We start from the raw sequence: 27,229 nt of genomic DNA on the forward strand, positions 1-27,229 counted from the left end.
ATGACCATTTTTGGTCCCACACACAGTGGGGTCATGCAGTATACATGTATACATATAGTCAAGCTCATTTACCTCAGAATTACACCCTGTGGGTGAATATATGGTGTGGAACATATGACACTTTCCTCTGTTCTGTGTCCTAACAGAGCAACTGAGAGAGAGGGAGAGATGGAGTGGGAAGGTGAGGGAGAGGTTCTTCTGTAATCTTGAGAATTCCTTTGTGCACCCGTGAGACCATGGATTCTGAGCTTGCTCCATTGCAGCCCCTTTGTGAAAGCACCCGCCCATGCAGCACAACAGGGCGGGCGGCACAGAGAGCAGAGCATCTGTGGCCCTGGGACCAGGGCTGCACAGGTGTTCCCAGACCCGCTCCGGGTTGCCAGCAGGAGGAAAGGAGCTGCCCCATCTGGACGCTCTCACTGCTAATCAATGGGCCCTGTAGCTAGTGCTCGAGTCCCTGTTCTTGTCCTCTCTGACTTTGCTTCTCACAAACAGGCTCAGAGTACCTTCAGGAAACTCCTAATGTTGAGAAGGCTCTGAAATACTGAGCATGCTCTCCCACACTCTTGCTTCAAGTCTGGGTCCTGCAGAATGAGGCTGGTCACGTGGCAGTCTCCATGAGCCCTGGCTCTCTCTCCTGGTAACCTAGGCAACCACCCGCACTCCATCCTTTCAGAAAAATCTCTTTTGCTCCCAGGTTATTGATTTCCTCTGGCACAGAGGTGTCGGGATGAAATTACCAACCCACACCTCTGCCACCGCCTCCTTCCAGAGTCCTCACAGGGCCTCACACTGAGTCACGACATTTAAGGAACACGTATCTCCAACCTTTCATGAGAGAAAATCAGAATGGGGCACTGGGGGAATGTCTGTCCATTTCAAAAGGGCTGGGAGGGGTTGGCACGACACAGTCATAGAGGTAAATCATGTTGCACGATGAAAGGTATTCCAATGGCATCACCATGACAACTCCAATCAAGGCATAATTAGAGTCTCTCTTGTAGCACCAGCTTTTGAAACGTGCTTGAGGTTTTGAGAGCGGCAGAAACACACCTAAGGCACTGGAAAGTGCTCGGGAAGATGCTGCCTGCTGTGAGTGAGTGTGAGGAACACCTCCTGGTCTTCTCATCCAAGAAACACCCCACCAAAGACTGTGAGGCAGGAAGTGGGAGCACACTGTGCCTGGGGGCTTTACGAGTCAGGAAAGAGCTGGTGTTGTTTGAAGGTAGATTGCAATTGATTCAAAGTGCACAGCTCAGGGCTGGGGAGCCAGGTAGCTTTTAAAGTGTCTGGCTCATAGGCAAGAGGCCCTGAGGTTGGATCCCCAAGCACTCAGTCAAAACCCAGGCCTGGCAGGAACACCCCTAATCCGAGGGTTGCTAGGCAGATAGAAGAGGATCCCTGGAACTCACTGTCTACCTGATCAAGCCTCACTGGTGACGTCCAGGATCTTGGGAGAGATCTGTCTCAGAACACATGATGGAGAGGAATAGAGCAACACACACAGAGTCAACCTCAGACCGCCAGCCACACAGGCATGAGGGCCCACACTTGCACACTCCTGCAGGCACTCAATCATACAGCACACATATGTAATTGTACAGCTCAACCCCTGGAGCGGGACGGAGAAATGAAATGAAAGGAGGTAAAGATGATGAGTCAGTAGTCATGGTCAAGGGAGAGCGTCAATGGGACTCAAACAACCGAGGACAAAGTAAGGAGACTACCTCGTCCGAACAGAAGACCACCCCGCAGGGGAAGCAGGGAGCATGCGTGAGGGCTCCAGTGACCACTAAGATGCCTGGGGTGGAGTTCTTGGCCAATCCCTCAGTGTTGTCATCCATAGAAGGCATGGAGTTTTCCGGGGGGGGGGGGGGGGGGGGGCAGTGGAGCTGGCAGCTGAGCCTGGACCGTCCTGCCAAAAGTTCCTGCATCCACCATGCCAACAGAGTCACAGCGGATCCTGTTGTTGGTTGAGGTGGCTCACTTGACTATCCAGGGACGTGGACCTTAGGCCACATGGTTCAGTGACCTCCTCCTACTCTGTCATCTCTCTCTGAAACTTTACCAATATGTATTCTGACGAGGGGCCACGTGGTCTTACTGCATGAAGAGGCACCATCAGGAAGACTGTCAGGCAGGTGAAGAATCGGGCAGGGGAAGATGTCACAGGAAGAAACCACCTACTACAAGAGATCCACTGTTGAAAAGGACAAAAGTAAGCATTGCCGTATCAAGGAAGGGATATCGTAAAGTAACACAGAAAACTTAATTGTACTGGAAATTTAACTCATCACATTATCAGTAGCGTGGCTTAGACCATGTGTTACAAAACTCACAATGTGTTGAACAAACAATTTGTCTCCTGGATTAGGGTGGAGACCACTACACAGTTTCCTCACCTTCCCAAATCCCTGACAAAATGACATGATCACATTCCAGTCCACATTAACAACAGGAGGCAGTTGGTCACAGAAGAGAACATGTTTTCACATTTGGAACAGTGCATTTCACGGCGTCTGGTACAAGCACAGGACACTACAGACTTGAAAAGAGCAAATCATTCCAATGTTGGGGGAGGTAAAACCCACTTGTAGGCCCTGACACCACTGATGAGACAGAGGTCCGGGTGCCCTGTCCAGTGACTACAGGTCAGGGGGCACGTGAGAGGTCAGGGCTACAGAGAGCACAGTGAGGAACACGTCTCACAGGCTCCCCTTGTAGTCCAGTAGACAAGGTTTATCCTGACAGGATGCCATCACACACAGAGCTATCAAGGCACCCGTAATGGCTGGCAGGGATGTGTTTCCGAGCCTCCACCAGCTCCCTCTAGCACTGAGAAGTTATACACTGAGCACTGCACAGCGGTTGCTAAGCAGCCACCTGGAGCAATGGCCAACTCCCTCACTTGAATAAGGCACCAGCCCCTCCCCGACCTGTGTGGCATGTAGGCAGGTCACAGGCTGGTCCTCTTGTCAATTCAACGAGGGGTGCTTTCTGCCCTCCCATCTCCTCTCTTGAATCATCAGAGTCTTTTAGCAGCTAAGAGATGCAGAGCACACACAGATCCCCAACACTACCACTAACAAACCTATGGAATACTTTCCACTGCTGGCCCTTGACCTGTAAGAACAAACTTAAGGGCAAACGGACCTCCCCAGCTTCCTCTCTATAATATGTGTATACCCAGGCCACGGTTATTTATACTGTCATTACTGGAAAACATGGGACTCGTGAAGACAGTCCTTATGACATTCGCCACGTATCACCAATTTCTGGTGATAATGCTATGTACACCAATGTCCGGCACTATAATGATGCCACCCAATCCTTCCTTCAGTACAGTCCTTGCCCATTCCCCAGACTGTCCATGCTGACCCCAGCATGCACACTTGACCTTCGTGTCTCTTTGTCTCCTCGTCTACATGAGACTACGTCTCTCCTGACCTGGCTGCATGTCTTTAAATGATTTCATTGAGCAGATGAAGAGGCAGGGGGTTGATTGTGATGCAGTTATGAAATTCCAAGTCAGCCTCTGCTATGGCAATAATTGAGTGAACAACAGGGAATTCCTGCAGAGATCCAGAATTTGGTATGGCTAAGGGGGGACTCTTCCCTTGTTCCGTGTAGGTTCAAACCCTGGGTATTTTACCCAATACAGTGCATTCGGTAGCTTGCTGCGTTAAGCTTCATTCCCTTGCTTCAACTTCTAGAAGCTGCAAGTTGATCTGCCTCTGCTATCCAGAACATGCATCCCATCGTATCTGTAAGCCCTTTTCTGGGGCACTCAATAAACTAAGATCAAGAAGGCATATAGAAGACATATACATGTCTTATATATACATCATATATACATATATACATATACACACAGAGACGATGTTGGTTCTTTTTAAAAGGAAGATGGGGGGCATTGAGTTCCCAGAAAAATGAGTGAAAACTCTCTGTGTGTGAATCACAACATGGCGGTTCAGGGATCCCTGGTCCCCAGTTTTCTTTTGTATCGGCTAACACACACCACCATACCCACAAAGGCACGCTTCAAGACATAAGCAGGGAAGTTGAAGCCTTCCTAGGACAACTCCCATCATAGCACAGTGTTGGGGCTCATCCAAAGGCAGCTGACTGCCTTGATCCAATAGGGTCTGGGCCCCTGAGCTGGCTGTGCCGCACTGTCTGAATCCGTTTTCACCTCCGTCCTCTGGGAGCCAGCTCCGCAGCCTTCTTCCATCCTCTACTTGAGCATCCTCTGGAACATCCTCATGCTTTCCTGCTGCCTCTCCAGCTGGAGCATCTGCTCTGGGTCCTGCTGCTCCCCAGGCCCTTCAGGCAGGGGGCTCGCTCTGTTGGCTCCCAGGCTGAGGGTGAGGCCACTGAGGCCCTGTACCAGCGTTTCCCAGGAGGGGGGGTTGGGAGCCTTGTTCCTGTCTCCGCTCATCCCAGCAATGTTCGGCACGTGGCCCTGGCACCGGAGCTGATTCTGAGCTCTGTCACCTGAGGGAGAGCCTCTGAGATCCCTTTCAAGCAGGTAAGGTGCCATGTGATCACGGTGCCAGCGTCTCGAGTGTCTCAGGAAGACTTTCTTCCTCTGAGGAAAGCCCTGCTTTTCCCAGTACTGCTGCCACAGGGCCTTCTTCTCTCGGGTCTGGTGCTGGAGCAGTCCCTCGGACAAAGGAGCAGAGGCAACAGAGGCAGGGCTGCGGCAGAGGCTCAGGCCACTGAGGCCCAGGCTTAGCTTTTCTGAGGAGGAAGGCTGAGAGCCTGCTGAGGCCTCTTGGGAGCTTGTCACAGTGGCCATGCGGGAGGGCATGGAAATCGACATTGGATCCCATTTCTGCAGCGGATCCATGGGGCTCTAGTCTGAGGCGGAGGCCACCCTGAGCCCTGGTTCCAGGAGGAAAAGTGAAGGCGGAGACTTGTGGAATAACTAGGCGATAGCCAGGAGGAATGGGCGCAGCCGGGAAAATCCAGACTGTAACAAGAGGTGAGAAGAGAAGAAAGAAAGCCCATGATTATTCACCTCACTTTGTCCCTCATCTTCAACATAGGGCCACCTCCCAGGCTTCTTCCGAGGGCTACACAAGATGACACATGTCCAGAGAGCTTAGCACAGGTCATGGTTCATCAACAGCATTCCGGGATGGCAGCTGGTACTCTTTCTCATGCCTGGCAGCTCATGAGGAAGGGATCATATGGTGAACCACATCGATTCTTGCCTCACTCCCCGCCCCTTTCTCAAAGGCAACTCAACAGCAATGAATGGACAACGATCGCCATTCTTCACAGATGTGTCTACATGAATCCATAGGGCTGATTTTTTTTTATGAGCTTACAAGGATTTGAGACCTAGTACCTCACCTATCTCTGATTTTCACCCCATGGATCATTGGCTTGCCATGCTCTCCTAGAACCTGCTCGGTTGCCTGTGTGAACACTTCCATGGCATGTACTGAGATCATAGCCAAATTTCCCTCCTTGTGATGAGAATGATAGAATCTTGGCAAGGGCCTTTCATTGACTCTGAGGTGGCTCTTTCCTGTGTAGCAACATGTGACCTTAGACAAAAGCCTAAAAGTAAACGTTACCTAAAAGTAAAACTTACCATTAAGTTTCAGCCACAGATGTCCTGACGTAGCGCTCAGAGCCAACTACTGCTCAACTGCTTGAATATGGTCTTGCCTCTACCTCCTGTATTCCTACACCTACGCATCAGCTGACCTGTGACGACCATAGCCATACTCCATTCTTGCACTCTGCAAGGCCAGGGTTTTTGTCCTTTCACTTGGGCATGCAAACTGCTTCCTCAAACTATGTCTGACAGCTCCAAACTGTTGCGTTACACAGAAGAGTCTGCTCACCCAGGGGAAAAGCAAGGCCCGTGACAGGCAGAAAGTAAAACCAAAGGGGCATTGAACGACCTGGGTAAAGGTGCCATCAGTGAAAGAGGGCAAAGTTTGCTTCGTGGCTCATCAATTCGGACATGGGAGTCACACCTCTGCCTGCAGATAGCAGCAAGGTAGAGTTGCCCATGCTCTGTCCCAAGTGACTGCGTGTTCTGCACACTTCAGGAAAGACAGAGAACTGTGGAAGCTGAGGAAGGCAGCCTTCAGGAAGGCTCCCTATGCTAAGGCATGGGGGATAACTGAAGAAAGACATTCTGAGTATTTGCTCACCTGTGTGTGTGTGTGGCGGGGGGGGGGGGGGGGTGATCAAGTTAAGCTTGCTACTGCATGGACGGGAAGAAACTGCTCCAGGAAGGAGACACTGAATAATGTCCCTGGCCAGCACTGCCAGTCAGCTGCCATTCAATCTTGTAGCCTCCTGAGCACGAGCTTCAGGAAATTCAAAGACAGCCAGGGATGCCAAGAAGGGAGGGGTGCGGGAGAAGGAACGAAAGTGAGGGAGAGACTTGGAGAGAGAAACTAGTCCCACATTGTTCATGGAAGTCATCAGAAAACAGGCCACTGCTTTTTCACCTCCTCTGGACTTGGTTTTTGCTCTTCTACGCAGTCACTGGAGAAGGTCCCTGGCACAGCTCCAAGGTCATTGTCCTTTCCACTCGACTTCCCTCTGCTCATCCAGCTACAAACGGCAGCCATCATCACTGCGAACATGGTTAGCTTAATGATACCTGGTGACAGCCCATTTTCAGCACAGTGGTTTTCTGGACTATGTCCTCCCTCTTGATGATCAAGGTCCTCCTCTCAAGATATTCAGAATGCTATGCGTACCTTTCAAACCCAACATGTCCGTTCTTGGTTCTTCCCTGGACACAATGGTTTCATAGGAAACCAACTTACTCCTCAAACACCAACTTGCCCTTCACCAAGGCATGGATCTCTCCACATGCATTATGTCCCTACTGCAGAGGAGCCCTCCTTACCAGGCCTATGAGGGCCCATCCTTCAGAAAGATAGCCATTCCACAGCTCAACCTGACACACCATGTGTTGTCAGGGTCTCTCATGTGTCCACCTCCAACAGAGGAAGACACAGGCTTGGATGGGTGGGAATGAGGGACGTAGAGTGCACACTGCTCTCATTGAGCTTTTCCAGAAGAAACTGGAGGAGTGGGGCCATGATTTTTGTGGGCACCCATGTGAAGGCTCATCTTTGCCGAAGGCTGCTGACACCTCCATCCCTGCAGTGTGACTAGCTCTAGTCTATACTGGAGACCAGGTTTCTGGTCAGGGCACTCACATTCTGTCTACTGCTCAGTAAGTGATATTCATGGGGAACTTACAGGCGCTCTAGGAGCTGAGCTGTGAACTCATATGGATCCTTTTATCCAGAAAGCAGAATATTTGGGGGTGGTGGATATTACACTCAAAACATAAATATTATTTGGCTTTGGTCTTGATGCATGAACAAAACTCCAATCTATCTCAGGATCAGGTAGCACAAAAACCAAACCAAACAAAGCCACCCCAGGATACCTGAGCAGGTAACAACCTTTGCATTGCCAGTTATGGGAGGACTAGGAATCCTTTGGGATAGTGTGGAGGGCTGGTGGGGGTTTGGAACAGAATCTGGGTACAAGGACAGTGTGGTTGAGGGTTTTGAAGTGGGAAGCAGGGTGTCACAAGAGGAGTCTATAGATGTAGCGGCTCCCACGGATCCATGAAGCAAACGTTGTGGGGCAAGGGCAAGGGTGTGGGCACGTGACCGTTAAAGCAGTGGCGAGGTTGCTGTGACTGCTCAGAGCATGCCAGTCCCCTCACTCTATCCCTGCACTGTCACGGATATTTAGCGCCACTCATCAACTGTGTTCGAAGACGTATTTCTATAGATGCGCCCAATCATACAGAGAATTCTACAGATTCGAACAAGAGAATAAAGCCCTTAAATTACTCGCTTAAGAATTCAATGGGACCTCAAAATGTCTTGATGGGGTTAAAAGTGATGCCGACAGCCAGGGTGGGAATCTTACCAAGTCCAGCTGAGACAGGCTGATGGAACACTAGTGAAGCTGCAGTTTACTGGACAAATTCTAGGTGGAGGACTGAAGAGAGGACTTGTTGGGGTCCTGGTGTTGAGGTTGGATGAAAGGGAAGAACAAGCCTGAGAGCTCTATACCTATGGGGACAGTAAGATCATGTTGGAAATCAGCAAGTTGGAGATGCTCTCTACCTGTTGGGAGGGGATATTAATGATGTGGCAGAAGAGAAGTTCCAGGCCAGCCAGGCGTATGCATTTGAAGCCTCTTGGCATAGACATGTCACTCAGGGCTAGTGGACAGCAGCAGTGAGATGAGATCACCAAAAACTAGGCCTTGAAAATGCCACAATGCAAATGTCAGGTTTGGTGGTTTGGCTAAATTAAAAAGAAAAGGGCAAATAAAATGAAATACAGTGGGTGACAGAGCCACACCATCGTTTTAGGACAGCAATGTGGCAGCATAGTCTCATGTCAGTCCTGCTGTCCCCCTTCTTTCAGGAAACACGTCCTGATGACTGAGTCTCTCTAGAAGAATTTCTAAATGGTCTTATTAAATAAGAAACACAGAGCCAAATATAGGTGTAAAAGCCTTAGATATTAGGGAAATAGTGAGAGCCACCAGCAAACCTTAACCTCACCATGCCACCTTAGCATCCCAAGACAGCTACTTCCTGTCTACCCAGGCTTTTATTGCCTTGCTGTTCTGCCCTCTCATTGGCTCTTAGCACAGCTACCTCACTTCCTGTTACTGCATGTCTGTATAGACTTCCAGGACTCTATGGTTGACACTAGGATTAAAGATGTGTGTCACCATGCTTGGCTGTTTCCCAGTGTCTTCTTCAACACACAGAGATCCTTCCTGCCATGTGATCAAATTAAAGGCATGTTATACCACTGCCTGACTTTTGTGTTTACCTTCAAATGCCTTGCTATTCCCTTTGATCTCCAGGCAAACTTTATTTATTAACATACAAATGAAGTATCACCACAAGTCACCCTGGTGCTCCCACCTACAACAGTAGCTACCCTGTCCTGGAAGCTCAGTGCTGGCAGACAATCAAGTCAGGTAACAGGATTTCGGTGGCCCTGGGGTATATGCGGGTGTCCTTTACATGACAGCAATGAGACTAGGACAACGGCTCCACTACCCACTGTAGCTGCTCCATTCCGAAAGCCGAATGTGTCCTTATTAACTTACTAAAGTTCCATGTTCAAAACACACAGATTTATGCATTCATTTGAAACCCTTTTATGAATGTATTCTTTATTTTTAATTTTTTATTTCAGGTCTCACTTGTAGTGTAGTTTGGCCAGAAACTCACTATGTGGCACAGAATGATCTCAAATTTCTGGCCATCTTCCTGCTCTGCCCTCTCTGGGATTATAGGAATTGGCCACTATGCTTACTGAATATGTGTGGATGTGTCTGTGTCTTCCACGCTTATAAACCCGCTCTCACATGCAAGCTACGTGTGTGCAATGTTTGCCACTTGGCCTGGATCTCATTAGGCAGCCAACCAAGGCTTGCCTCCAAGTCCTGATGCTTTTGCCTCTGCCTCCCACGATCCTGCCTGAGAGACTTGCTGACACCAATCTGCCTATCTCTACCACTTACCAAGGCATCTAGGTTCTTAAGCTGAAAATGGAGAACATGGCTCTCCCAGTGTACGGAAATAAATCCCCATTGCTCACTACTGGATTCTTAGTTCTCTGCCTCAATTACACGTTTCTCAGTGGGAATGGGGGCATTCTGATTGATGGGGAAATCCTGCCCTCACTACACTTGACATGAGCATTCTTCTTTAAACTTTGATAAAAGATTCCAAAAGCTGATCTCCAGTAGTTCCACACAATGTGCTCCTGAGTTTTACCCTTGTAGGTTCTCAGCACCAGCCGGTCCCCTCCAGATGACCAGATCCTAGCAAACAGATCAAGCATGTCACTCTCCATCCAGATTGAGAACCTACACCACATAGCTCCTATTATTGCCTGCATCAGTGAAATGTGCCAATGTCCATTTGCCAATAGTGGCTCCCCAGGTAGTGTTTCAGCTTCAGACCTTGTGGGTCAACTGCTTTGGAAATTAGAGTTTAAATTGTAGGTTCAACTTGACTATTGCCTTTCTGATTCATCTTTCTTTGATGAGCCCTACAGACTCAAGTAGGTCCTCACTGTGGAGATTTAGTCTCTGTCTTTGACACACCTAGAGCCATGGACTCTGCATAAAAATGCCATGGAATCGGTCTAAGGCATTAGGGAAGCATATCACATAACGAACATGGGCAAAACCTCAGTATGCTATAGCTCATACCCAAGGACCACCATATATCCACAACAGTATCAAAGTAAACACAGTCCTGTTCATGACTGGATGCTGCCAGTCAATACGAGACTGTTAGCATTTCAGTATATGCATCCGAGGCCACTCAGAGAGTTGAGAAATCACCAAGCATGTGTCAAGTCAACATCAACAATAAAGGCCCTCAGAACATAAAGGAGACTCCAGACTATGCTTAAGATGAGCAGTAGGAAGTTAATGTCCAGTGCTGGGTCACATGGATACCTCCAGATGAAGTATTGTAAAAGAGAGTGGCGGGGGCTGGAGAGATGGCTCAGAGGTTAAGAGCACTGACTGCTCTTCCAGAGGACCTGAGTTCAATTCCCAGCAACCACATGGTGGCTCACAACCATCTGTAATGAGATCTGGTGCCCTCTTCTGGCGTGCATGGATATGTGCAGACAGAATACTGTATACATAATAAATAAATAAATCTTTAAAAAAAAAAAAAAGAGCCGGGCGGTGGTGGCGCACGCCTTTAATCACAGCACTCGGGAGGCAGAGGCAGGCGGATCTCTGTGAGTTCGAGGCCAGCCTGGGCTACCAAGTGAGTCCCAGGAAAGGCACCAAAGCTACACAGAGAAACCCTGTCTCAAAAAACCAAAAAAAAAAAAAAAAAAAAAAAGAGAGTGGCAATGGAGGTTATGATTGCATCCGTCCAGTCCTATTTGTTGAGTAACTTACCAGCTTGTTGTCCTGTGTGCTACATCATCTCTTTGTGACTTTCCACTAGCAGGAAAGAAGATCCTTCTGATCTCATACTTACATTGACTGCTGAGAGATGATTACATTGGGAATAATTCCATAAAACTTATGGACACTTTACTGGGTTTTTCTTTATTTGTGTGTGTTTACTTTTGTCTGTACATGGTATTGAACGTAGGGCCTGATATAGAGTAGGCATAAGCTACCACTGGACTATATTTATAGCCTTCTCTTGAAATTTTCTTTTGCACAAACTCTCACATTCTTTACAGAGGCTATGCTTAATCTCAGTCTGTAGCTCTGCCTTAGAGCCTGTCATCCTCCTGCCTCAGCCTCCCAGCTATCTGGGATTACAGGCTTCCACCAGCAGGCTTGTGTTTTCATTTCTATTTGAAGGCAAGTCCTTGGACATCTTTCCTCTTCCAGGAGGAAAAAATGACCAGTACTGTTTCTCTCCAGAGGGCCATCAATTATCGGCTCTTCCTTTTTAGCTACATTTACCCTGTATGTGCTATGGTGTTTTGAAAATTGACAACTAAATTTAATTGCTCAACAGGAAATCTCAGCATATAAAAATACAGTGGTCAAAAGTGTGGCAAAGACCAGTCAATCAGGATTGTAACCGTATTGGACCTCTCACAAAGGTCAAGAAGGTGTGCCATGTTCATGCACCTGGTCCCTATCAAACTCTCTTACTTTAAAGAAACACACACACACACACACACACACACACACACACACACACACACACACACACACACGGAAAGTCAGACTACCTTGTGAAGAATTCTGGATCTCCCCCCGCCCCCGCCCTTGTCTTGGTTCATAATTTTAACCATTACTTCTTTTTAGAAAACAACCTAGCCAAAATTACATACAACTGCTCCCAAGCATTACAGGACAACAGTTATAAATTAGAGTCAGCTCTGAAATCTGCCTCAATTGGTGGGGATACAAATGACCTTATTATACAGATCTTACAGGATAGGGGGAAAATGATGATAATATAGAGAATGGAACAAGATTCAGAAAATCCTGTAAGTTAGGGTTTGATGGAGAGCTCAAGGTGACCTTTGTTTCAGTCTGTTCTGTGTTGTGGTCAAGTAGACAGAAAAGGATTCCCCAGAGGAAATGATCTAATGATCACATTAATCTGCAGCAGGGACCATGTGAGAGTAGGTAGAAAGGACAGAACGAAGACTGTAATATCATGCAGGTGACGGTCATGTCTCCCATGTGAAAAGTCACAAAGTGAAACCAGTGCCATCTGCCAGTGGCCCAACCGAGGAACTTCACAATAATGCTGGCGATAAGACATCCAGGAAGGAATACATGAGAAACTCCTCTGCCCATTAGGACTTGTCCAGGCATCATTCAATGGGTACAAACAAGGCCACCATCAAGTTTGTCCCTCAAATTCCCTCTTGCTTAACTTGAGTCAAGATATCCCTCTTGTCTGTGCCATGAATAGACAAGCCCACCCCGACTAAAGACATTGAATTCCTCCATGCATCTAATAGTAGTTGTGTATGAAAAACCACCAGAGGATGTGGGTTTCAGGTCAAAGATGGAGGGAGTAAAGTCAGGGAGAGAGGGAGGAAGGGAGAGCTAGAGAGAGTGAAGGTCAGAGATGGAGGGAGACAGTGTGTGTGAGAGAGAGGCAGGTAGGGCAGACAGAGAAGCAGAGAGCAGAAGAGAGGAAGGAGAGACTGTTCTCAGTCTCTGGTCCACTGTACGCATCATGGATGGCATCACTAGGCTTAAATACTGTCTAGTTGCACAATGCAATGAGAGGGCATCTCCTGCTGAAGTGTCTAGAATCTCCTGGCCTTGCCTACAACAGCCCACCTACATTAGAGGAGAGGGAGCTTGTACTAAGTTGAAAAGACCTGGTTTTCAACTCTTGTGTTCTTTCTCTGCAGTTATGTGCCTCAAGCTGCTCATGGACTCCTGCCACTTTCTTCAGGATCTGATTCCATGGGTGGACAACTTGTGTCAAGTTTCCCTCCCTGCCTCTGACTTCTAAAGCTCACCCTACTTCTGTCTCAAGGGGGGTTGGGAGGAACTCACTGGAGTACAGCACATACTAGGTTGTTCCTAGAGGCCAGTTAGGTCCTTACTCCCTAAAAACAAGCCTTGTATCACCCTTGGCAAAACCTTCTTTCCTTGTTCCAGCTACTTGATTCTTCACTGGAAAAGGATCCCTTCTCTTGCCTGCTGGTTACTTACAAAATAATTGTACTTTACCTGAGGGACCGTTGTGGAGGATGAGGTTACACCATTCCAAAAAGGACTTGGGATCTGTTAGGTCCTAGGCTCGTGATAAGCAGTTAAATAACTTGCAAAAGACAGTAAGGTGTTGACACGGGACAAGAGATGAAGCAGTCAGATTTCCAGGACTTTGAGTCCAGCTGGAGGTAAATAGTCAATCCAGTTCCAGCTTGGTAACATGGTCAGAGCCCGACTTCAAAAACAAACACAAATAATCGTTTTAGAAAGATCAGATATGAGGGCACAAACAGTGAATCCTAGCACACTGGAAGCAGAGGCAGGCTGTCCACCTCTGTTCCATGACAGCCTGGTTGACATGGAGAGTTCCGGGCTAACCCTGGTGAAATATGAGACGAGAAGAGAAAGAGAGAAGAAAGGGAGAGAGGGAGAGAGGAAGACAGAGGGATGGAGGATAGACAGAGAGAGAAAACTTGCTTTCAAGAGGGCAGAGGACCACTTTCTGGAGTCCATTCTCTCCACATCACGTGGCTATGAGGCATTGCACTCAGGGTGTCAGCCTAGGTTAAAAGCACCTTTATCCCCCAAGAGATCTGCGCTGCATGACTGTTACAGCTGCCTACTCATGGAGAGCAGCCTGCTGTAGACTTCACCCTGCCGTATTCTCCTTCGGTGGTCTGCAACTGTGCTGCACGTATGCAGTTTCAGATTTCAGATTCCTTCTCCTCTTTAGTATTGGGTTGTTTGCTTTACTCTTACAGAGGAAATGTTAACCAAGTATTTGTTAACTGTTGCCTGCCAAAAACACTAGGGTCTTCTCCTGAAGACCTGCTTCTCCAACTTTGGAAACAGGAGCCATTAAAAAATGTCCTTTGCTTGGTCTCTGTTGGGGGACCCCTGGCAGTGGGATCAGAATCCATCCCTGGTGCATAGGCTGAATTTTGGAGCCCATTCCCTATGGTGGGACAACTTTAGAGCCTTGAGGCAGGGGAAAGGGCTTGGACCTGCCTCTACTGAATGTAACAGGCTCTGCTGACTCCCCATGGGGGAAGCCTTACCTTCTTATAGGAGGGAATGTGGGGTGGCTTGGAGGGGAGAAGGCTGTAGGGGCAGAAGGAGAGAAGAGGGGGAATCTGTGATTGGTATGTAAAATGAATAAAAGATTCCATGAGAAACAAAAATGTCCTTCACATGGCATGTAGTTCCCTTTATAGAGAGCTTGCTTAGCAAACAGAGTAAGGCTATTCCCATTAAATGTTAAAACAAGTTGTAGCCCTCACAGATATAGGGCAGGTAGTATGATGCCTTCTGCTTCCTTGATCACTGACTTGATCACTGAAAAAGTGTAAGCATTAAAGAAGTGAGTCCCTGCACAGGTTGGATTGGTAGCTAGATATGACTGAACTCAGGGACAGATCCATCACTAAGTGGCATTGCCTGTTTCTTCTAATGGTGCCTCAGTTCACTCATCACAAGCCACAGGAATTGTGCTGATATTTGTACCATTACTGGGGTCTGCCACAGGGTAAACAGGCACTGTTCCACTGGCCCACCCTGCCCCAAACAACTGTATGGATTTTGATGATGTGAGATGCCCTCTTCCCCATTATAGAACGGACAGTCATCCCACCCAGCTCTACAACACCTCTGAGTCAGATATCATGTCCAGTAGCTTAGACTTTATCAACATTAGACATAATAGATGGAACTGTAAGGAACAATACATAAGTGGTTCACAAGTAGATTTTGCACTTAAGCCACGGCATTGCTATGCACTTCTCTGACAGAATTACAAGTGCTTTGCACAAGGTATGAAGGGCACACACAGGAGCATTAAAGGAAGAAGGCTTCTCCCTTGGAATACAACGAGTGCAGTTACTAGACACAGGCTTCACATGTACAACTGCATGGCTGACATTGGCACCATTGTAAGTAGAGATTGATTTCTGTAGAACATCTCCCTTCTGAGGAGCGGCCCTGTCAGTCATTTCAGAATGAGAGCCAGTCACATTCTCCCTCCTACACAATGCTCATCACCGGTTGGTGTTGGCTTGTCTCTTGTTGCTGTTTCTTCTTTCAAGTTTTAATGAAAACCAGCCATTCATTTTTGGGCCACTTAGCTTTTCAGAAGGAGTCACATTTTAAAACGACATTTAACATAGAGACCCTATATGAGTGACTTGGAACCCAACCCGAATTGGACATATAAGTCATTCAGTATCAGGAGAAGTCCTCATGTTGCTATTTTAACATGAACTGGACACCAGACTTGACAGAAAACATATTAAACTGTCATGAAGGACCATTTGAAATCGCAGTGGTGGAGCAAAACAGCAAAAGATTACAAATGCCCATTGACCTCTTACTGAAAATACAGACAAAAGCCAAGACTGCTTTATGTGAATGCCATTGCTTTTTATAAACAAGGGAGGAGGACGCCTAGGTGATCATGTCGGAGATTGTCCTCTCTGCTGTAGGCTGTAGAAGTGAGCCTCCTTCAAGATCTGGTTAATGTGGGAGTAAGGATCATGACCTTGGAACAATGCATAGTCCTCGTGGGAGAACTCGGGGATATTGGAGTTAAGTTCGGCAATGTTCTGGTTTAAGCTGCTCTCTGGTACACTTTCTCTGTTGGGGTTATTGATGCTGCTGTGGATCCTTTCATTATCACTGCTTGACGACTGGAAGGAGAAAGACAGAAGGAGGATGGCTATTATGATACTGTCATCATTTCCTGGTCAGCTTGAAGAATACTGGCATCACACTCTACAAAAGGCTTCACAGTCTATAAAGTGCAATCACTTGGTTAGTTCATTCCTTTCTCACAGCAGCACTATAGCTCAAGCTGGTGATAATGATACCCATTTGACAGAACAGGAAAGAGATGTCCCACAGGCCCAAAGGTCAGTCTCTGGGAATGTCAGGGAAAGGGTTCAAAAACAGGCTTTCTCACTCCAAATGCGTCCACATATCCTCTGGCCCTGTTTGTACCGTGCATTCCAATTACCTGCACCAGGGAAGTGTGCTCCCAACCTCCAGGAGAAAGCAGCAATCAATGCTGCAGACTGAGATAGGGATTTGATGAAACAACTAAGATGGAATGCAGGTCCATTTTCCAATGTGGCAAAGAAATGATGGGGAAAGCTCCATTTACATATATATATACATGCACAGGTACACACACAAATAACAGGATCTTTCTGTACCTGCCCCCAAGAGTGGACATAAGTGTTCTTCCTATAGCAACTCAAGGCTCCACTCATATCTCACACTGGCCTTGATAGTTTTAAATGACAGCTGTAGGCCAACGCTCAGCATTTCTAATATCTGATACCCCTTGGTCTCCTGTTTGTGGTTCAGTGTGCTTTCTATACTGTGTGTTTGCTCTTAATATTGTCTTTCACAGAAATAACTTCACTCTGTCATATTGATAATATTTTGTGTGATCCCCCCCACCAAAAAAAAAGACTTATTTTGGAATTCTGTAGATTAGGAATGTAACTCAGTGGTACAGCACTTTCCTCACATGCATGGGACCTTGGGTAACAACACCTTGAGTACAGGAACACACACTTGTACACACACTCATGGACTGCTTGCCTTTAATCTTAAGAAGTTCAAAGGGGGAGGAGGTGATCACAATGACCCTTATCTGAATAGAAATGGTGAACAATATTGGTATTGTATGTGGGTTTTTTTTTTTTGATGTTTTGTTTTGTTTGGTTTTTTGTTTTTGGTTTGTTTTTTTTTTTTTTTTTTTTTTTTTTTTTTTTTTTTGAGACAGGGTTTCTTTGTGTACCTTTGGAGCCTATTCTGGAACTCGCTTTGTAGACCAGGCTGGCTTCAAACTTACAGAGATCTGCCTGCATGCTGGGATTAAAGGTGTCATCCACTACCACTCAGTGGTATTCTATGTCTTATAAGGCTATTTTTCATGATCGTAGCTCTAAGAATGACAGACATCAACATGTGTCGTCATTCTCAGGTCATGCGGATCTCCTCATCTCACTACATCACTCACAGGTAGCCAATGGCAGTATATGTGCAATGAGATTCATGCATTCAAAGACTGTGAGACAGACAGAAGGCAAGTGAACCTGTGTAACTGTCAAATAGCTTTGCATGGATTTAAGGGCTATGCTTGTGAAAGAGGTCTCAGAGGAACCCAGACAAACTATACCCCTTAAAGGCCTCCAGTGTAAAAATCTAGACGTAGCAATTTTACTGTATGTTTTGCTTATAAACACTCAAAAGCAAGTTAACCTATCACATTGAATAAAATCACCAAGTACACACTCTTGTTTCCCTTAGGTAGATTTCCTTTCTTGGTTGTTTGGTGTGGGTACCTTCTTCTCTTTCTTTTTTCTTTCTTTCTTTCTTTCTTTCTTTCTTTCTTTCTTTCTTTCTTTCTTTCTTTCTTTCTTTGTCTTCCTTCCTTCCTTCCTTCCTTCCTTCCTTCCTTTTTCTTACTTTTTTTCTGCTGGACTATATTCTGAACAATATGGCAAGTAGGGGAACCATCAGAAACGGGAGCATATTTGGTTTAAACTCTTGTGACATGAAGATTATAGTATCAAATGGAGAGGAATATAGTACATTAAGTGGCTGAGGATATGGTGACATGGGTAGAGAGCTCACCTAGCACACAGGAAATACTGGGTTGAAGCCCAGTTTAGCACACCAGGTGCTGAGAAGAACTGGTGTAGAACCAGGTGGAAATTGGAGGATCAGAATGTCAAGGTTATGATCATCTTAAGCAAAATAGTCATGTTGAGGTGAACTTGATCCACCTGAGACTCTTCCTATGAGAACTTAAAGAAAAACTCACAGCCCTGAATGGAATTCTTCAGAGCCATTGAGAAGAAAACAACAGATGACCAGCCTCTCATTTCTAGTTGGCATAAAATTTTTACCTCATTTGTATATAGGCATCATTATTACAATAATGGTCATTGATGGGTTTTACAACTTCAGTGTCTCAAATATTAACAACCAGAAATCACTAAACAGTTTTTACAAGGGAAGTAACTGCCAGGGCATATTAGCACATACCTGATATACCAGCACTTGGGAGGCAGAGGTAGGAGGATCTGGAGGTCAGTCTGGATTACATAGTGAGTTCCAGGCCAGTCCTAGCTGTGTATTGAGAATCTGCCAAAACAGCAAGCCAGACAGGTAGAGAGGCAGGCAGACAAGTAAAAAGAATGAACGACAGAAAGAAGTCTGAAAAAAATCTAATTCATCTAAACAATATTATTTCTACTAATTAAATAGAGTCTTCCGGCCCATTTCTGGTAACAAGGAGGGTACAGTTGTGTTTTCGGTGATATAGAATGATGTTCATGATTTCTTATGGGATGTCTAATTCTCAAGTCGTTTCAAAGCATTAATGGGTTGCTAATAAAACTCAACACTAATAATTGGTTGGAAACACACTAATGTTGTCTTTGTTACTTTCTATTGTTGTGAAGACACCATGACTAAGGTGGCTTACAGAAGTGCTACTGGAGACCTACAGTTTCAGAGGGTAGTTAGAGTCTGTGACCACCATGGAGGCTGCATGGCAGCAGGAAGGCAGGCATGGGAGCATATAACTGGACACACAACCATGAGGCAAAGAGAGAGACAGAGAGAGAGAGAGAGAGAGAGAGAGAGAGAGAGAGAGAGAGAGACAGACAGACAGACAGACAGACAGACAGACAGCAAGTGCAAATTGGGAATGGCATGGAATGGGGGTTTGAAACCTCAAAGCCCACCCTCATAGCGACACACCTCCTCCAACAAGGCCACACCTCCTAATCCTTCCCAAACGGATTTAGCTACTGAGGATCAAGCATTTATATATATGAGCTATTGGAGCCTTTCTTCCTCAAACTACCACGCACTTATACAGCTTGAGACAGGAAACCATTATTTCTATGTTTGGGATATCTTTGCTTTCCATCTCATCTATAGCAAGAGGTTTATAGACGAAGATTCACTTTGTAAGTAACTCAATCACGCAATGCTACCACACTGCCAATCAAATTCTAAGTGAGACTCAGTTCCTCCTGACTTCCAACAAGAGATTAGAGAAATGAAGTGTAGTGCTGGAGAAGAGACCTTGGGAAGAGTGCTCAGTGTGCTCCACTGTGGTGAAGACAGACTAACCTCCCACTCCCCAACAGTGCTTTCTCCATCCACAGTGGCTAGTCATCTAATCAAGAGTCCTCCCACTTACAAAGCCTGGACAATGTAACAGTCCTGCTGTGAGAATGACCTTGAGCAGGAATCTTTGAATTAAGAAATAGTTATGATGCAGGACCAACTGTGAATTGGTTTACTGCTTGATCGGCTTGCCCTTTTGACAGCCCAAACTGCTCTTCATAGCAGAAATATTTTCACCTTCCTCCACCTCAGTTTCAGAGGGGAGTTCTCTTCCCAGAACATAAAAGACCTGAAATGCTTCAAGACTGTCCAAAATTTTATTGACACATGAATGCTTCTTAGCATGTCCTGACTGGTCCCAGAAACGTCTCTTCAGAACGCCCACTCAAGTAGGAAACCCAATCCTTTAGGAAAAAAGGAAGATTTATTGGCTGGGTTGTAGTGGCACATGCCTTTAATTCCAGCACCTGGATCGTGAGGAAGTTGGATTTCTGTGAGTTTAAAGCAAGACCTGTCTACAGAATGAGTTTCAGGACAGCAAGGCCTATACAGAAAAACCCTGTCTTGAAAACAAACAAACAAAAAATGATTGATTGATTCATGTCTTCTTGAGTAAATGCTATGTGCACCATAAGTACTTAGGTGCCTGTGCAGGTCAGAACAGGGGGATGCAAGCCCTCCAACTGGAGTTACACGTGGAAGGAAACCCCTCAGTATGGATGTCCATGTCCTCTGAAAGAGAGGCTACTGTTCCCAACTGCTCAGCCATCTCTTCAGCCACACAAAGCCCACTCTTGTTTATCTGCACTCTCCACATAGGTTAGCACTTGTTTTGGGCACACCCTTGCAGGTCCACAGACTCTATAAAATAAAAACATATTTAATAAGAATCTGGGGAAGAACACCTCAACATTTAAAGATTCCAGATGTGCTAAACAATGATGATGTGGCCCAGGTGCATGTGCATGGGCAAGGTTATACTTTGTTCAAGGCCTTAATAAAGTCTGCATGTTTGCCTCAGAGCCAAAGAAGCTGTGTGGCCAGCAGAGAACAGGTAGAGCTCTATTTGAGGACAGGACAGAGAATCACATGTGGTGCTTTTTTCTCAGTAGACTCAGAGCCATATTCACTTGGGCTGCACTTGTGAGAGAATGCCTGGGTAGACACATGCCCTTGGGATGCCCAATCTACCCAAACATATGCTTCTGTATTTACTAATGGAGCAGGAATCTCATCCTGTCCCCAGAGGCCCCTGAGCTGGAACTGACCCGAAAGCCTCCTCCCTGAGGACTAGCTATCATGGCTGACTACCTTTGTTGAGTACAAGATTGCAAAAGAGGGATGCATCCAGCAGTCCTACCCAGCTATGAAGTCTGTGAACCACAACAACCAACACCGCCAGATAATCCTAAGGGTGCGATAGTGGCACAAACATCAGTGGTAACCTGCAGACCCTTAATCAGCCTTCAGCCCTGATCAGTAGGAGGGAAATCATACCTGGTACAGGAACCCTAGCCAACTACACCAAGGGTAGAAGTAGTAATGGAATCTGGAGAACCAGTAACTGCCACTTTACCAAGACAGTGTATTCCCTAACTACATTTATCTTATACCCACAGAGAAGTGTGGTCTCCATGCATCATCATGGAAACTTCCTTTTGCAACAGACAGAACCATTAAAGAAAAGCACAACTAATGAAAATGCAGAATTGTGGAGCCACCTCAAAATGGACACGAGGAAAATAGTGGAAGAGGGGCAGAGAGATTGTTAGAACGGAGAATCATGGAGTTTACAATGAGACTGTCTTCTAGGAATGACAGAACTGCACCCATAAAGTCTCACCACCAAGAGGGCCTAAGCATGAACAGAAGAACAACCGTGACAGACATGCCCAAGTGGACAGGGAAGGCCTGAGTCACTGAATGTTTCAAAAACAAAACAAAAGGAAACAAAAATAAAACCTATAGGCAACTAAGGGGACAGTGAGAAAAAGAGCACACCATCTGCTTATCCAATACCAAATGCTCAGTCCAGAAGACATGCATAAAAGTAAGGTTATACTGACGTTCGTAAGATTATAGTGACTTTATTTTTCAGTCCCTGCGTGTGTGTGTGTGTGTGTGTGTGTGTGTGTGTGTGTGTGTGTGTGTGTGTGTATGTGAGTATAATCACATTAAAGAAAGAGAGGCCAAAAATTTGACAGTGAGCAAGAAGGGTATGAAAGGGTTTCAGGGGACAAAGGGAGGGGGAGATAACATAATTATATTATGATCTGAAAGAATAAAATAAATGACTGAGAAAAGGATGAAAGGAACCTGCACCAGCCAGTGTAGGACAGGCAGAATATTAACAGGCAGAACAAGAGCTCAGGAGTGTGAGGAAGATTTTGAGAGGCAGACACATGATGATAAGAATTTCTCCAGCCATAGCAAGCACAAGAGCCATCATGGCAAGAACATGTGGAGGCCTGGGCTTTCATGCTGAGAACTCTATTGAGCTGAACAGACAGATATTCTAATGGACGGATGGGAAAGAGGACAAAGAACACGGAGGCCACCCACACAGTTTTGCTAAGTATCCCAACAGGCTGTGCTCATCTTGATGATGTTGGCAGAAACACATGGAACATGCACTGGTACCCAGAGAGTGGAGGAGGAAAGAGTCGCTGAGAGCTCTGTACATACACACAAGAACATCCCAGCCACTGCAGAGGACTCCTGGCCGGGTAAACATACATTCCTGGGACTGAGTTTAGCAGGCTTCCCAGGTTGAGTTCTCCAGTGTAATCAATGGCCAAGGAAGGGGCAGCTGCAGAAAGTAGGGTGCAGTGAGCAGCTCTAGAAAAGGAACCGCCACAGAGATGGTGGCAGGGATGCAGACAGCAGCTTAGAATCACAGGAGAGAAGGAAGACAGCACCTGGAAGAAGGATGGCAGGTCTCCAGGCTCCACAGGAGGTGGAAAGAGACCTTCAATTGGCTAATGATACAAATGACGGGAAAATGGAAACGGAAGCCATAGGAACAATGTGATCATGAAACAGCATCACAAACACTGAATGGAAATCCACGTGTATTCATGATATAGAACTGGATAATGCTTCCTAAGTGAAAAGCAAGTGAATCCAACATTTTTCTACCTTCAACCCAGCTTTCTGTGTAATTCCATTCCTGTATACCTGAGAGACATTTGTTTCTGAACCCCAATAGTGTAACAAAACTCATCCTTAAACCTGCTGCACCCGCGGAATTAGATGCTGTTTTTTACAACTGAAACTGACAAGCCCAACCATGCCCACTGAAGTCTTTAGACTAAGAACTCCCAAGGCTCCTCACATTTGCACTGGCGGCCCACCTTCTCTGATCCCTCCAGAAGGATGCACACTCTCTTGAGTCAGAAGACTGTAGAATCACTACTACTTTGTTAATGAGCAAGAGAATGAATGATGTTTATGTCCGAAGTTCTGTGGGCAGGTAGTCTAATCCAGGCTCTCTGAAGTCCAGAAGGTAAAATTGGGCCAGACCTTGAGTTCTAAGCTGTATTTCAACTGAAAAATTCAACCTCTGATATAAGCTATGTCACCTCATCTGTGTGAAAGAAGGGAATGGATTTCAACAAAGCAAACAAAAGATGACTAGGAAAGCCTCACCTGAAGAAAACACGTGGACATGTTTATCTTCAATCCACAACTCAGCTTCTAACGTGAACTTGCACATGAGAGTTCTTGCCATACTTGGGCATGCTCCATGGACAAGGGTTCTTAAAGTGTCTACAAGCTATTAGGCCATCAATGGCCAGGCTCTCCCACCCCATGCACACCCATTCAATGAATGTATCTTGCAAGAAGGTCATTTCAGGGGTACCCACTTTGCTTAGGCTTAGACAACACAACTAAGGACATCTCTTTGGCTCAATAAGAGACTCAGAGCCCTCTAATGTTCTTCTGTCTTCCAGATCATACAAAGAAATCAAGAGCGATGTAAATGGCCCCCTACTCAGTTCATTTCTGTTGCTGTGATAAAACAACCAGACCCAAAGCAACTCAGGGTTGAAAGTTTTTCTTTGACTTACAGATCCAGGCTTTCATTCCTTACTTCAGGGAAGTCAAAGCAGGAATTTAAGAGCAGCATCTCACCTCCAGTCAAGAGCAGAGAGAGAAAGCACAGGGATCCTTGCTTGCTTGATCATTTGCTTATAGCTGGCTTTCCTTTTCTCCTATACATTCTGGGTGCCTTGCCCAGGGAGTGGCACCACCTTCAATGGGTTGGCTCTTTCTACATCACCAACAGTCAAGACATACCCCACACACGCACCCCAAACTGATTGAAATAATTCCTCAGGAGGACTATTTGAAAGTCAACGAACAACCTTGGAAACAATTAGACAGAGTAAGGTCACCCAATCCCCAACAGGAAAAATACCACATCTTTTCACTCCTATGTGGGTCCAGGCTTCGAATATTTTGTTTTGTGTGCTTATCCTGGAGTCCATTTTGAACCCAAGAAACTAGAAACAGGCCATTGCGTTGGGGGACGTCAGCTTGCAGAGACGGGAAATAGCAGAATACTTGTAAAATGAACGTAGAGAGCAGAAATCCTCGAGTTTGAAGGGCTCTTGCAGTTTCTGGAGTGATGGGAATGGGAAAATCAGGAGTTGGGGTAAGGGCTAACCAAAATGAAGTGTGCAGAGAGAAGATGTGTGAGAACCCATGGCCTTAGACCCCAGGTAAAATACATGTAACAAGAGGAGGTTGTGGAAGGCATGTGATATGAAAGAATGTGAGGGGAATACGGGGGGGTTGAAGTTTAAGTGAGAATAGGGGAAAGGAGTGGAGAATAGAAGGCAGGATGTGGACATGCTAAGGAAAACTAAGGATGTATGAACAAGCTTTATGGAGATACACTAGATTGTAAATGAGGTCATACATACTATTTTTCAATGATTAGTTTATCCTATGTGTATTGGTGTTTTGCCTGCATGTATGTCTGTGAAGGTGTCAGATCCCCTGGAACTTGAGTTACAGACAAGTGTGCCATGTAGATCTGGGAATGAACCGAGGTCTCCTGGAAGAGCAGACAATACTAATGAGTGAGCCATCTCTCCAGCCCCCATACATGCTATTCTGAACAAGCATGTGGATGAACAATGGTATTCCCAGAAGCCGTAGGTCATTAAGTAAAATCTCCGCATGGCACATAAATTACCTCCCTATTGTCTGGCCAGCCTCAGAGGTGACCAAATAATGAAGGCTATTGCCATTACTCTTGGTTGTCCAACAGAACAAGATGGTAGGACCCTGTAGCTGAGACACTATACACTTCTGTTACAGATCACAGGGAAATCAGTCTTGAGTTCACCAAGAAACTCTCCCAGCTGGCCAATGTCCATAGTCACAAGAAGGTATATATGTTGGCTGTCGTGAAGGAAAAGACATAAGTGTTCTTACCCATTGCTGGACCCTGTACGGAATAATACTGGCCCGACAGGCATGATGCGTCCACTGGTGGAATAGTTGCAGTTCTGTGCCTGAGGCTAACCAATTCTTCTCCTGATTGGATCTGAGGCCTGCTCCACATGAGTGAGTGTATGCCTAGCACTGTAAACCTAGTCAAAACCAATTAGTAGTGAGCCCACAGTTCCTCCAAAGTGCTGGGGGTGGATTTACTGTTGTTCTGCTAAATGGCTATGTTGCTAAACTGTCTTCTGGATATTTATGTTTGCATGCATAGGTCTGCACTGCTCTCAACACTGGTTTCAGAAGCTTCTAGTTGCAATGAGTAGTGGTCAACGTGGAAACACATAACTGTTCAAAGCGCTGACACTAAGCAGCTGTGAGTGCTGAGCACAGATGGGACATCTACAGCCACCTACCCCTGCCATTGGGCTCAGGGAATATTGCAGATGAGGAGGCAGAAGGAATGGAAGGGCCAGATTACAGGAAGGAGTGCTGTGAAACACTGTCCCCTGGTTATGGTATGGCTCTTGCACATGGGAACCCATGGTAGCTGTGGTTATCTGCACATGATGTAGCCAGGTTAATCCCCTGGGAGGTGCTGTTGTGGCTGGACCTCCAGCTAAGGAGCTACTGGGCACTGATGGCTGCTGGAGAAGGAAGAGTCACTTCTCTCTGGGTAGATGGCCCCTGGTCAGTTACCTTGGACTCAGTGGATCACCCCAAGGCTCTGTGCACTTCAGAAGCACTAGCTGGACAGAGTGGGTTAAACAGGTGCATGGATACACAGTGAAAGGGAGGCTCTGACATTTAGACCAATATTGGTTGGGGGAGTCCAGGGTAGAGCTGCAGGGAGAGATTGTAGGTGAAGATGATCAAGAAATATCATATCCATGCATGACCTTTCAAAGAATACAGATGAGTATTAAAAAGAGATCCTCCTCTCAGGTGGTTCCATGTCCTGTGAGGCTGGCAGTTAAATTAACCAGCATGGACCACAAACTGCTAACACCAGAAAGAAATGCAAGAGGCTACCAAACATTCCAGCAGACAGCCTAACTCACCCTGCATAAAACAGTGGAGTCACTAAGAGCTGTAGTCCCAACCGTTGGGGAAAATCAAGGATGCTCAGAAGTCTAACCAGAATAGGTGTGAAGCCCTTAATGTATTTTTCCCATTTGTCTTACTGCTTTTTAATTGGAACTTGAGCATTAGTTCCCATGTGATCAATAGCAGAGTGAAGGTCTGGGATCTGTACTAGTGACCCACAGCTACCCCACACTGCCCATTTCTTCTTTTATTCAGCCATCAGGAAAACACTGTGAAGACAGACATGTACCAAAGCTTTCTGTCTTATGTTTGCACTACCATGTCTCATACCTTTGTTCCAGGGAGCAGGTTTACACATGGAGGTCTAAGGATGCTAACCTTGGAAACAAAGGCCAGTATTCATATTTAGGTGACCATATGCAACAGAAAACTCAGTGGGTCAAGAACACTCCTTGCTTGACTAGGGTAGGTCTGGGTACATTTTGTCCAAAACCTACCTGTGTTTGTGTCCCAGAGGAAGGCACCTGTTGATAGGCCTTTTATCTCTTGTTCGGGAAAGGAAAAATTGAGCCATACTTACTATTACCTGATGAGACTTGTCCAGCAACCCTTTATAGTGCTCCCTCCTCACTAACTTATGCTTCCATTCAAACCATGCTGCATTACCACTTACTGGTTGTTAAAGTGAAGTCTGTTGAGGTTGAAATGCCAGCTCTTCAGCCCAAGCATCACTAAAGCTTTCCCAAATCCCTTCCCACAACCCCCACTTGCCTCTTAGGTTTTTCAGGGAGAAAGCAAGAAAGCACTGTAGCTAGTAGCATGCCTCTCTGTTCTTGCAGTTTATTTCTATCCTAACTGCAGAAGGGGTTCGATTCTCCCTCCTCATTTGCAAGGTGGAGGAATTTCTGGGACCCCATTCCTCCTGGTTGTGCCTAGGAAAGCTTCTCTGCCAGCCCTGTCTCTGTTCTGATGCACAGAAAAATCACGCTTATGTCAATACTTAAAATCCTGCTCTACCTCAAAGCCATTGCAGCCAAGGAGAAGACTTTCCCGAGGACATCTGGGAGGGTTCTCTTGCCTCATGGAGATGGAAATGAACACCAGAGAGCGGGCAATGAGTCAAGTGGAGAAGCTGGGTGGCCATAGTTCCTACCTCTATAGCACGCGGGTCCTGGAAGGCCTGGTCCTTCTTATTCCTCTTCGAATGACGGGGAAGGTGGGTGTCTTCCTCCTTGTCATCTCTTCTCCTTTTCCTGAAAAGAGTTTTAAAGGGAGAGGAACATCTGTCATCATTCAGCAACTGATCTCTCGGGTGCTTAACTTTCAGCCCCGTGCTGATACCCAAATTCGCAGCCTTGTCTGGGGATCCACC

General features: G+C 46.2%; 2 protein-coding genes across 6 annotated transcripts in view; both read right to left on the bottom strand.

The window, feature by feature from the left end:
- Positions 1–2,268: 2,268 nt before the first annotated feature.
- LOC114702862 (protein FAM156A/FAM156B-like) lies at positions 2,269–27,094 on the bottom strand. The gene is made up of 2 exons (XM_028883438.2): positions 27,011–27,094; positions 2,269–4,972 (listed from the first exon to the last, which is right to left on the bottom strand). Exon 2 carries the CDS (start codon positions 4,847–4,849, stop codon positions 4,235–4,237), a length of 615 nt encoding a protein of 204 aa, XP_028739271.1. The 5' UTR covers positions 4,850–4,972; positions 27,011–27,094; the 3' UTR covers positions 2,269–4,234.
- LOC114702863 (protein FAM104A) overlaps positions 14,869–27,229 on the bottom strand; it is a 61,745-nt gene continuing 49,384 nt past the window's right edge. For all 5 annotated transcript variants that reach the window (XM_028883439.2, XM_028883443.2, XM_028883441.2 and 2 more), the window contains 2 exons: positions 27,011–27,110; positions 14,869–15,890 (listed from right to left, as the gene is read on the bottom strand). In XM_028883439.2, coding sequence (XP_028739272.1) covers positions 15,657–15,890; positions 27,011–27,110 — 334 coding nt within the window. In that variant the 3' untranslated portion in view covers positions 14,869–15,656. The remainder of the gene's footprint in view (positions 15,891–27,010; positions 27,111–27,229) is intronic.

This window comes from Peromyscus leucopus, chromosome X (assembly GCF_004664715.2).
Source record: "Peromyscus leucopus breed LL Stock chromosome X, UCI_PerLeu_2.1, whole genome shotgun sequence".
Lineage (NCBI taxonomy): Eukaryota > Metazoa > Chordata > Mammalia > Rodentia > Cricetidae > Peromyscus > Peromyscus leucopus.